Source organism: Rhamphochromis sp. 'chilingali' (genome assembly GCF_963969265.1).
Source record: "Rhamphochromis sp. 'chilingali' genome assembly, chromosome: 21".
Classification (NCBI taxonomy): domain Eukaryota; kingdom Metazoa; phylum Chordata; class Actinopteri; order Cichliformes; family Cichlidae; genus Rhamphochromis; species Rhamphochromis sp. 'chilingali'.
The window spans coordinates 26,104,923-26,117,626 of NC_137949.1; the positions used below are offsets into that span (position 1 = coordinate 26,104,923).

Genomic DNA, 12,704 nt, shown 5'->3' on the forward strand with positions numbered 1-12,704 from the left:
CCCCACCCACCCACTACACTGTAGCTGTGTGAACAAGTGTGTCTCTATGCAGTTGTGGGGAAGAGAGAGGTTGAAGGATGAATTTTACAGGTTACATACTGTATAAATTGTATTTCAATCACATTTAAATAGCTATAAATTAATGTGTAGCAAGTCCAAAACACCCAGTTTAGCTCAGTTTTAGTCAAGATTCCATCAAAGTTGTGCTTCCTGAAAAAAATACAAGTCACTGCGACTCCAACTGAAACTCCCCTTATCGCGAATACATCATCAGTCATGACCCCTGCTGCACCTTTTAGTACTTTGATGTAAGAGGATTAAGGATTTTACAGCTTGACAGATGCCACATGTAGGTATTGTAATTACAGCAATTGGCAGCTATCAAAATGCTGAAATCCATTCATTGGAAAAAGCCTGTTATTTGAGACTTGAAGACAGAGCTTCTGACTGAAACTTCAGTTTATCCTGTGCATATAACCAGCGGACAATGAGACTTGTGTATGAATTAAGAGAACAGTCGTTTCATCAGCTATCATCTTCTCTCCAATAGATCCAGAATGGTGACGAGGACATTGATAAGTCATATTTGGCCCCTCCCCAGCCAGTCAAACAGTTTCTGATCTCGCCCCCTGCCTCGCCGCCTGTGGGCTGGAGCCAGAGCGAAGACGCCACGCCCGTCATCAACTACGACCTGCTGTGCGCCGTAGCCAAGCTCGGACCCGGTCAGTACTCAACTTCAACACGCTCGTGCTCTGTGTTGGTACTCGGTGCCTACAACAGGCGTAACACAGGGAAAATGGTGTGCAACAAATGTATGAAAAAATCTCCTTTGAATCATTCGTCTCTGAACAGTAAAGCCGAAAAAAAGCAGGAAATTATTTCATGCACCTCAGGGGGGCGATGTGGAAAGGATATTTATCTGGGAAGCAATCCTGACAAAAGGAAATGGAACATTTTTGAATTATAACTCTTTTAATCTTGACTTTTACTGCGGCGCGTTAGTCACTTCTGAATAGCATCTGAAGTACTTGTTCAGAAGTACATTTAAAGAATGCTGTGCCATTTAAAAATCTGTCTTTCTTAGTGATCTCAGCGAAGAACTTCCTGCTGCTGTGGTTTTTTGCAGAGAAGCATAAAAAAAGGAAACGCCAGACTGAATCCCACGAATCAAATCCATTGTTCGAGCTATGATACATCAGCATCAAGGGTCATTGTCAGTACATATACAATGAAAGAAGCAGTGGATTCAAATGATTTTGCATAACATACACTGACTAATGAGTAAACCCCTTCATAGAAACCATAAGTGGATTTTTGGAGGTGGTGAACGTCTGTGTGTATTTTTTTTCTATCTGCAGTATTAAACTAGGATTAGAAAGTCCTGCAGGGACGATTTATTTCAATTCATCATTACTTATTTCAGGGATTTAGGAGGAGTCATTAAGGGAGGATGGTAAACCAATGGCAATAGTTTATAGAATCTGCCCGAGTGAATCTGCTCTGCTTTCCATTTAGTCGAGCCAAGTTAACATTCATCAATGCCACCCAGGAAAAACAAAACATCCAGTGTGGAAATAGTTGTAGCAGCTAATCTTACAATCACGTTCCTCCCCACCTCAAGAACAATGCTGTTTCATTCTTTCCATGTCTATGCAGATCAACAATTGCATCCTTGTTATTCTAAGTTTAAACAGAGTTCTAGAGGCTCTCAGAACTAAAGTTAGCTCAGTTAAACTGGCAATAGACTACTTGAGTGTTGGCATGCATGCCCAGCCTGCACGGAGCTGCCACAAATGCTAAATACCTTCCCGTTTTAAACCATCCACTCGTATCAGACGAATATGTCGGAAGATTTTATTTCTTACACACACATAGTGTAAATGATAGCAATTGGATATCGTTCAGGTCTCACTTTGCCCTGGAGATTTTGTACCTGGTTGCATATAGAGTGGCATGGCAATATGAAAGCTAATGAGGAACCAGTCTAAATGAGGCAGCACAAACCACCACAGTTAGACTGGCAAGTAAACACCTGCACCTCTGTCTGCCTTGTCAGCAAGATATCAGATCGCCGCAGCCTTTAGAAAATGTCACCTAACACGCACAAGAAGGTGTGCCATTTCCACAGCGTCTTTCCATGCTTGCATATGTGGATGTGATCATGCTGATGAAGTGGAAAAAACAACCCGAGCGCCATTTATTATCACCAAAACTGATGATTAAACTCGCCACGTCCTCGCACGCACAATTACACACACACAGTCCAGTTCGGAGGACCATTTTGACATGTTCTGCTTTTACCATAGCAACACGAGGCTTCAAGAAACTGCTTTGTTCTGCGCGTCACATCCTGCCATCCAACATCAGATTAGCTCAGGGCTGCAGCACAGCACGCTGACTCCCTCTGTCAACTCCCCGTGGTAACAGCAGAACTATATTCGGTGTCCCTCCCTTGTGTTTGGCACCACGGCGAAAAGCGACAAGACCAATTTCCTCCTGTCTGCCAGCTGTCTGATCTCCATGGCGACTGTGATACAATCTCACAAGAGTCCGTTTTCAATCAGAGTCCGCTGAGTTTGGCATCCAGACAAATGGCAAGAGTATTCCGGGGAATAGTTGTCTCTTGAACACGTATCCTGATTTGTTCCTTAACCAACAGGAAAAACAGCTGTCACCATATAATAGATGCCGTACATATTTCAAACATAAAGTATATTTAGTTAGTCAACCATATTAGTGCAAAATTAGTGCTACTCTAGACAGAAGGAGGAGTGTTTTTCGTCTCCTTATCATTCATGGGGGATGTATTCAAATCCCTTCAGTAAAATCAGAGGCACTATAAGAGAGAGACAATTAAATGTGGAACTGAAATTTATGGGAAGGTTTTGGAATGGCAAAGACAAATGTAGAAATACAATTTCCAGAGGCAAAAGCTGTTACATAAGTGTTACTACTTATATAAATTTGATCATATCTGGTGGTTTTATACATGCACTCTTAATGGTATGGTGTCCATTGGTATAATGAATAATGCTTCAAAATAACTGGGCAGTATACTGCCTCCAGGCATTTGAAATGGTCAATAATATTGACTTACTTTTAGACTTAAGGTTGTAAAGTTCTAATATTACTCAAAGAGAGCAAAACATACAGCAGTTTCCTCTGGAATGTACACTACATTAAATGATTAACTTGCATGAAGCCTCTTCTACTGAGCAATGTGTTAGTCCAGTTCTCAGTACTCTGAGTTTTGCCAGTCTCTCTTTACCACAGTAGTGGTTTTGCTTTCATATTTAATCCGTAAATGTCCAATTACCCTTTTTTTAGTTTATTTAATTGAAAAAAAGAATGATGTACTGTGTGTGTATATATGTAGATTGATAGGTAGATATAATGATTAGTTTGCATTTAATCTTCCAACAAACTCATTCTCATAAACTTAGAATTAATTAATCAATTAAAATACGTAGGTGCTGCTGCCAGTTTGTGGAAGTCGCCATGTTTCCCTGCCATCTTGAATACAGTGGCCGAGACGGACATCGCTGTTCTGCCTAATTGTGTTAAGTTTGTTGATACAGACCCGCCACATATGTATTAGATGAGAAGATGAGAACTCATAAGAAAATTGTAATTCATGCTTATTTATTCCTAATATACTCAAAATTGACAAGAGCCAGCTAAACAGCTATGGATGGTTATAAGCCAACATTATACCAGCTAATGTTAGGTTCAGGTGTCCAGGAAATCACATTTTCCCTAAGCATAAACAGTTTGATTATATTCTCACATTGTACGAGAGTTGATTCGCCAAGTGTCCAGCAACTTAAAAGTTTCAATAACACTAGTTAAAAACAGCAGCCTCTGATGACAGAAAATTTCAGGATATTCTCAATAACTCCGCTCAGTATCATCAAGATGGATCAGACTTCTTTAACAAGCTTACAGCCGCCTCCAGAAGTAAACATCGACACATACAGACAGCTGAGATGAACAGCTGACTAACGGCCTGCTAAGAAAACAGCAGATTGTGGAATGTATCTGGTCTGGAGTCATTTTGTTATCTGAGTACACTAAATACAGATGAATGGCAACCAGTTTTATAGGTGACTCGAGTGTAGAAGCATAAAATATCGCACATAAAATATGAAATATGATTGTCCTACAGTGGCCAGGATTATGCACTGCCGCAATTTGCTGACATCTAGTGGTGATATTTTACAGACTGTAACTTAATGGCTCTTCTCTCTTTCCATCCCCTCAGGTGAAAAGTATGAACTCCATGCAGGAACAGAGTCCACCCCCAGCGTGGTGGTCCACGTGTGCGAGAGCGAAACAGAGGAGGACGAGGCAGCGCGGCCAAAGCAGCAGATTGTCCAGACCAGACGTCCCGACGGACCCCCAAAGGTCTTCAACTAGAGAGGCCTCCCTTCCAACACCAGTGGGGCCAAGACCGCCACTTAAGCCCACAACACACCTGCCCTCTCTCTCTCGTCTCTGCACTCACAGAGAGCGTCGATGCCCCTCATTTCAGTTCAACTAAAGCAAAAAAAAAAACAAAACAAAAAACAACAAACATTGCTCGAAGACGGTGTTTGTGGGGAGCGTGGCGATGGAATGAGGTGGCTTGAAGGGGATGGATGAGAATCACACACACACACTCATCACATTCTGTGGACAGCCTGGGGGAGCGGTAGGCATGCTTGCCTCCACCCCACTAATCTCCCCTCGTGTTCGGCAAGAGGGGTGGAAATACCTGTCCCTACGCAGGCACCTGTCACTTATCGCACACACTCAGCTCTCATTGCTAGTCCTGCTCAGTAGCTTGCTAGTCAGTTAGGTTGTTAGCTGTACCTCTCCCTTCGTCTCACAGTCATATGTAATAATCGAAGATCTTTGGTTGAGGACATGTGATACTTAAGCAAAGATATTTTTCTTTTCTTTCTGTTTTTTTAAACAATAAATTGTGTTTTTAGGTTATACATATGTATTATAAATGTCTATTTTTTTCCTCCTTTTTCATATCTGCTGGTTCGCAGTTTCCGCTCTCATTAAGACTGACTGTGTGATGTTTCCGCTCTTGTCTGCATGTATATACTGTATTACAAAAAATACCTACAGAAACACAAATACTAACAAGCTATATCAAGAAAAAGGAACCTATTTAACATCACACACAGCACGAAGCGCCATATGTGACTAACAAAGTTGTGGTGGTTGTCTGACTTTTTTTTCTTTTTTCTTTTTTTTTTGATTTTGCTTTTTGTCCTTTTTTATTTGGAGAGGTGTTTTTTTGCTGTACTACTAGATGTGTATACTTACTACGTATTTGATACCCCAAAACTTTTTGCATGCTAAGTTACTTCTGTAGATGAAGAGCTGAGGTGTATTTTTTTTCTTAATTGATGTTCGTGACTATGACAGAGGAACGGGTTGATGCTTTTGACGCAAGTGCATATTTGCGCACAGGGTTGAAAGTATGTGAAACGGGGGGGTAGAAAAATAAAAGCTGAATGAGTTTTTGAAAGCTTGACAGTTCAGTCTTTGACTCGACGGCAAATTTGCATGTGTCACTTTTTTGCGATTTGACAGGTCAAACCCCCTTATTTCTTCAAAGGGGTGTCGGGACGGGGTTTGTTTTTCTGTTTTTTTCTGATTCTCTTTGTTGTAATTCACAACTTAAATGTATTTTTTATGTTATTTAATCAAACCCACAATCTGTGTCAGGTTTCCTCCGAAACCTTCTACTGCTTGTTTTGCACTGAGAATCTCTCGATATCTCCGAGCAATTGTGGGACTCTTGATCGTCTCCTGCTGCGCACCAGAGTACTGCGCTGCGTCTGGCTGTAAATAGCTTAGCGGAAAAAAATTTGTTGAAATAGTTCCTTTAGATATTGCAGTTTACCTGAAAGCATTTTGCTGAGAAAAGGGAAAATTAATCACGCCACATGAGATACACCAACCAAAGCATCGACTCATCTCCTAACGTAAAATGATTTCTTTCTTACTCAGAGACTCTGATCTGTATTTCTAAACACAAGGATATCATGTTTCCCCCGACCCACTTGCAGTAGTTTGTATTGAATTAGCGCTCATTTTATAAAAACATACATTCCTTAATCTACAGCTCACCTTTATTTTGTTCCAATAAAATCAAATCAGACCAGTGTGTTTCACCTCCACTGAATGAAACATTTCAGCGCTTTAAAAGCCACACAAAGGAGGCGAGTCTGAACCTCATTTGTGTCATCAGACAGCATGAAATCTAAAAGTACTTTTTGCTATGTAACAATATTAGTAAGCAAACTACAAGTCTGTGTGCATGTGAGCACTTTACTGTCAGTGTGCTGTTATTTCCTTCACATAAAAGTCTTTTTTTAAAGACAAAGTAGGAAGCACATTGTATGTCTTCAGTTTTATTTCTAGTGTTGTTTGTTTTATCTCAAGCTAAACACCTGGTTAGCCTTTTCACCAGCATATTGCAGTGAGTGAAACACTCCACTTCCTTTTTGCTCGTGTGAACCTTTCAGGCCTTTTTTTGGATCTGTGGAAGTGCGTTTCTGAAAAGCGGTGTGGACATGCAGTGCAGTTTTAGGTTTGAGAGAGAGAGAGAAAAAAAAGAAACGAGGCAGGATGACAGTGCAGAACAAAATCACTATCTTTGTTTTTGTGTTTGTCCACAAGAAACATTCATTTTATCTTCACAGGATATGAAATGGTTCTTTGAAATGCACCGTGTTGGCAGAGTGCACTTTTATTGGCACTACGGTTAAGCTGTCGCAGTTATCTAAGCAGACGGCAGACTGGTGGAGCTGCTGTGATGGATGATATTGTAGAGGAAGCAGCGGAGCAGAAAGAAGGACACAAGGAAAGATTTTTTATCTCTTTTGTCATGGTGTTTTAACAAACTGGTGCATTTGGTCACAGTTGAAAAGAAAATTTATATTTATGTACATATGCCAAGTGTTTTTTCTGTTGCTGAGGCCAGTCCCGGTGTGCAGTTTGTTATGGCTTCTCTTGGCAATGTTGTAAATGGAAACAAAAAAAGACAAAAATGTATAACAATAAGTTCCGAAGATGCTCGATCAAAACCGACAGTCATCTTGTTGTGTTCAACATGGACTCTGTTTGAATGTTTCTTTTATTTCTGGGGAACGTCTACTAAAAAGCTCAATTATACCGTTTGTCACTGTTGTACTGTTTCCGTTGAAACCTGAATATTGTGTCTTGTATCGTAGGAATCGAGAAAACAACGTAGCAAAACGAGCAATAATTTATAGTTCTATAATACCAGTATGTGTATTTTCATGTTCTGTACTTATTTCTCAGAGATGGTCTCTGTCTCTTACAGTATCCGCTTCGATTTGTGTAGTATAATAGTCATTTGTTTCACATAGAAAAAAAAATACATAAAGACTTATTCTTAAAATCTATGTTTAGTGTTGTTTATTTCAGGTGTGTCTTTGCTCGAGGGGCTACACTTGGGATGCAAACACAGAAACAGAATCTCATTCCAAAAAATTAGATAGTTATAGTTGTGCAGAAAGTGAGCTATGTACAGTGTATGTACTGGGCTACACCTCTCAATCTTTGAATCCAGTCTTTTCCAGTCATATTATCGTAAATATGAAGCTTAGCCGTGCGGTCTGCCTTTACAAACATCTGTAAAAGAATACGTTTTTCTAAAGAACTCATGGAATTCATGAGTCCTACTGTAATAGGATGCCACTGTCACAACACGTCACATCATGAGTTTTTATTCCCTCCCAGATGTAAGTGGTATAATTGTGCAATGGAAACCAGAAGGTGGCAGAACACGTAAAGTTACAGAGCAGCTTAAAAGCATTGCCAATGCTCTGCTGACTCAGTAACTCGAGAGTTTCAAACCTCGGGCGTTTCTGTGGCTAAGCAGCTCCTGTAAATGTGTAGTTGTTCTGGTACTTGTGTCCATAAAGTGTGTGTTGTGCCAGACATACACCTGAGTAAAATCTAGTCTCCCAGTTTGTGGCTTTCATAAGTTTTCATTACTTTCACAGAATTCAGCATTAATTTACCAAATGCAAGATCTTTAAAACATTTCCTGATTTTGTTCTTCTTGATCATAACTGAAGGCTTATTTTATTTTACCAAGACAAGCTGTTGGTTCTTCAATAGATTAAATTTATGTGACAGAATAAATCTTATTACTTAGTATTTAAGTACAGTTTTGTTTTTAATACCAAAAACTAGAAAGTCATTTGCAAATAACTACTTTTTTGAAATAAACTGTAAGAACTTGGCATTTTTTCATGTAGAGGAAAGGTTTTTTCTTTTTGCCTGTATGAGCAGCAGATTCTAAAGTGAGAAGAGAGAGACCATCTTGAATTCTCAGCCCACATGATCTCTGCTACACATAAGTTCAGCATTAACAGCTTGCATGCTTGTGACACAATTACATTGTTGTAGTTCCTACACAAGACCACATTTGGTATAATGGGGGGCAGTAACTGACCTTTTTGCTATCAAAATGTCTTTAACTTGTGTTTATAAAATGTCAGCATGCTAAGTTGCTTTGTTTCAATGCACTGTATGCTAGCATGCTGACTGTAGCACTTAGCACATGACACCTGTCCAGTCATGTGACTGCAACAATGAGGGCAAACAGGCAACAAATGCTGGCCCACACTGGCCAATCCACAGAACTGCAGAACAGACCTGTTTGTTTCCAGCAGTTTCTTTTCTATTTTGCAAATTCACACTGGCATGTTTCAGATCACAGAAGAAGTTGCAATATTAGACAAAGATAACCAGCTACCTTGAGTTAATACAAAATGCAGTTTTGATTACTTCATTTATTAAGATAAAAGATCCATCCAAACCTACCTGCCCTGTGTGAAAAAGGAACGTGCACCATTTGTTAAATAATGAGTTAGTGGTGATTAACCAAATCTCACTTCAGTTTCACTGACCACACCCAGGCTTCATTACTGCTAAACCAGATGAATCATGAAATCGGTTAAATAGAACCAGTCTGACAAAGTGAAGTAGACTAAAATACCTCAAAAGCAACACTTCATGTAACAATTTGAAGAAACAGCTGAGAAAACAAGTCACTGAAATCTATCATTGTTGAAATGGTTACAAAACCATTTCTAAGGCTTTGGGACTCCAGTGTATTACAGTGAGAGACATTATTTACAGATAGAGAGAACTTGGAGCAGTGGTGAACCTTCCCAGGAGTGGCCAGCCTACCAAAATTACTCCAAGAGCACATCAGTGACTCATCTAGGAGTTCACTAAAGAACCCAGAATAATATCTAAAGAACTGCAGGCCTCCCTTGCCTAAATTAGGGCCAGTGTTCATGATTCATGATAAGAAGGAGACAAAAATGTGATCCAGGAGAGAGTTCAAAGGAGAAAACCACTGATGACACAAATGAGTCTCTCACATTTATTAAAAAAACATCTTAATGATCCCCAAGAATTTGGTGAAAAATATTCTGATTTAAAACCAACACAATATTTCATAAAAAAGAACATCATACCAACAGTCAAACATAGTGGTTGTAGAGTGATGGTCTGCTTTGCTGCTTCAGGACCTGGATGACTTCCTGTAATTGACAGAAACATGAGTTCAGCGTTCTACCAGAAAATCCTGATGAAGCAAGTCCAGCTATCAGTTCATCCACTGAAGGTCAAGCACATGTGGTTTATGATCAAAACACACCAGTCGACTTCTAAACAGCTAAAAAAAGAAAAAGAAAAAATCAAGGTTTTGAAGTGACCTTAAATGTAACATGTTTCTCCTCTAAATTAAAACGTGGCATGGCTAAATTCAAACAATTCCACAAAGAATAGTGAGCCTTAATTCCTCCACTGCGATGTGAAAGACTAATTACTAGTTATCACAAACACTGAATTGCAGTTCTTGCTGCCAAGGCTGGCAAAACCAGTTATTAGGCTTACTTTTTCACACAGGGCCAGGTAGGTTTGGATATGTTTTTGTTCTTTAATAAATGGAAAGGTTATTTAAAGACTGCATTTTGTATTTACTAGAGTTATCTTTGTCTAATGTATCTGTCACACAACAAAAATCAGGAAGGGGACTTTGTTACTTTTTCATTATGCTGTATATATTGTTGGGATTCCTGCATTTACATCACCACCAAGAAAAAACAGGTTTAAAAACCCTGTCCTTCACAAACGCAAGCGTAATAAATTATTTCTTGTCAAAACTAATCAGCAAACTTTAGCTAAATACCAAAATAGACGGTTATTTATGTGTCATTCTGGGATAGCGGTGCCAAAGCAGACATAAAATCTAGTTAAAGTTATTTTGATGTCAGGTGAAACATTTTGAGTTTCAAATGACCTACCACTGAAAACCTGGGTTGCAAAGATTGGTGGGGTTAGGCCAATCCACGTTTTTGGTTGGATCAGGAGTTTGCATGGAGGTCAACAGTCTGTGGAACAAACTGAGTGGCCAGTAATCCGTGGATTTCAACAGCTTCTCTGCACATCTGTCAAACGTTACAATAACTGTATGAAAGAGAGAGAAAGCCTTGTTTCATCCTTCAAGTGAGCCTTTAGAAAAATAGCTTCTCGCCATTAAACTGAGAATAAGCCCTGATCATTACAGTATCACATAAATTTTAGTTAATGGCGATTTTACTAGTGTTACATTCCCGTATGCTCAGATTCTTTTGAGTGGCTCTTTGATACAAATGAAGCAGATCAAGTTGTACCAAAAAAAACTTTTATTATTGTGCTGAGTATCAGTGCATATTTCCAACAGGTGAGTTGCGGTTAACACTGTGTGACCAATGTGCACGCATTGTGACCCTAATTATTTTCTGTAGTCACAATTTAACCACAATTTCCTGACTCCTATGCAGGTTATCTGCCGAAAGCTGTCAGAGAGAGCCGCAGTGTTTTCACTAACTTATTTTGAAAGCGCAGCAGACTAGTTGCCTAACTTTATCACTCATACAATCATTCACTCAAACAAGGACAAGCAGCTGTGTTTACATGGCCCTGCAGTGGTCCAACCAGAAAGAAAGAATGGCTCTGGCAAAGGAATGGAGCCACGAGATCCATTCATTCAAAGAGGTATAATTGCCGCCATTAAATGTTACTGTCACTTTCACATTGCAGCTTAAGTTAATATTCTGTCTTGTTCCAAGTCTGAGTTAATGATTCTTTCAGTGATCGTTAGCGTGTTTGAAATTTAAAGCATGAGGCATGAGCGGACTGTGTGGCAGGCAGTGTAGTCATGACCTGCTGTGTAGCAAGCGACTGAACATTCACAGCTTCTGTTCCATCCTGTCAGCCATGAACGAAAGACAAATGATTGCTCGTCAATGTTGTGACAACAGTTTTCTCTCATCCATTTCCTCCTGACACATTGCATGAGGTGAGAAACTACAACAAAGCCAAAACATTGGCACACTGTTATCCCTGATTTCACAAAAGGATGTCTTGCAAGCACAGGTTTGGCCCAAACTTAGTCAGTGGGTTGGTACATCTTTATTGTAGCACGCAGTCATAAAGATTGCCTGTGTTAGAGGTAAAACAGTGGGCAGCTGTTGGTATTTTGCAGGTAGAGAGGACTGAGTAGGAGCTGTGATACTGCACTGTCTCGTTCTTCACGACACAAAAAGCCCTCTCTTCACAGGCAGCGGGGAATTCCTCCTCACAATGACTCTTACTGTTGAACATCACAAAGTGTGTGTACCTTCGGGGAACAGATCCAGTTAATGTGGATTTCATGGGTGTTTTGGGCACTTAAGCTCTCAAGCTATACAGGCCAAATCTTTCTGGTTCCCTTTTAATTAATAAGTTAGTTAATAAGCACATAGAGTGAGGTTTAAGGTAAAGTGGCTTCTTACTTCCCTGTCATTCCAGGTAGGAAAAAAGACACAAGGAAATAAATCAAATTCCTACAGTGTAGTAGACAGGTAAAGAGGCGGGACCGTTAGCTGTTAGCTGATGTTTTTAAAAGTTATGAACCTTTTTGTGTAAAACAGTCAAACAGGAACTAGAAAGAGACATATTTCTCCCACATTATGTTCTCTCCATTGGCCCCATGTTTAATCCAGAATGTATTTAAAATACTTCTTCTCATAGAGGACCCAACACAGTCCTGGCTTACTTGTGGTTCCTGGAGTTGAAGAATGGTAGGCAGAGCCTTTAGCTATCAGGCGCCTTTCCTGTGGAAACACCACCTAATATTAAGATGAAACTTGAAGCTTTCCTTTTTAATAAACCTAATAGATAGGGCTGGATCAAGTGGCTCTATTGCTATAGACTTTTTGTGCTGTTTCACATAGTGTGTGTTTCTCTATTCTGTTTTTTTCCTCTTCTCTCTCCTTCACACCCTCAATCATTGACTGCAGACAGCTGCACCTCGCTGTCTGGTCTATTGTCTGGTCTCTTCCTGTTATAAGAGAGTTCTTTCTTCCCATTGTCACCAAATGCTTGTTCACAAGTCAAGTAATTAATGTTGGGGTTTCTCTCTAATTTTATAGGGACTTTACTTTGCAATATAAAGCAGCTTGAGGTGACGTGCTGTAAAGGGATGCTATATAAATTGACCTAAAATAAACTGAGGGAACCTCCACACTCGGTGAAATTCAAAGGTTTTAGCACGCATGGTGTTTGGATCATTCATGCTGGACTGGAACCAACACAATGCCAACACAATTCCAATTAAAAAGATGTATTCTTCT

The 12,704-nt window shown here is 39.7% G+C and overlaps 1 protein-coding gene across 3 annotated transcripts in view; it reads left to right on the plus strand.

Annotated features, from left to right (window-relative positions):
* The window catches only part of rcan3 (regulator of calcineurin 3), a 50,409-nt gene extending 43,012 nt beyond the window's left edge, over nucleotides 1-7,397 (plus strand). For all 3 annotated transcript variants that reach the window (XM_080870469.1, XM_080870470.1, XM_080870471.1), the window contains 2 exons: nucleotides 551-722; nucleotides 4,262-7,397. In XM_080870469.1, the coding sequence (XP_080726595.1) occupies nucleotides 551-722; nucleotides 4,262-4,416 (327 nt within the window). In that variant the 3' untranslated portion in view covers nucleotides 4,417-7,397. The remainder of the gene's footprint in view (nucleotides 1-550; nucleotides 723-4,261) is intronic.
* Nucleotides 7,398-12,704: the final 5,307 nt, after the last annotated feature.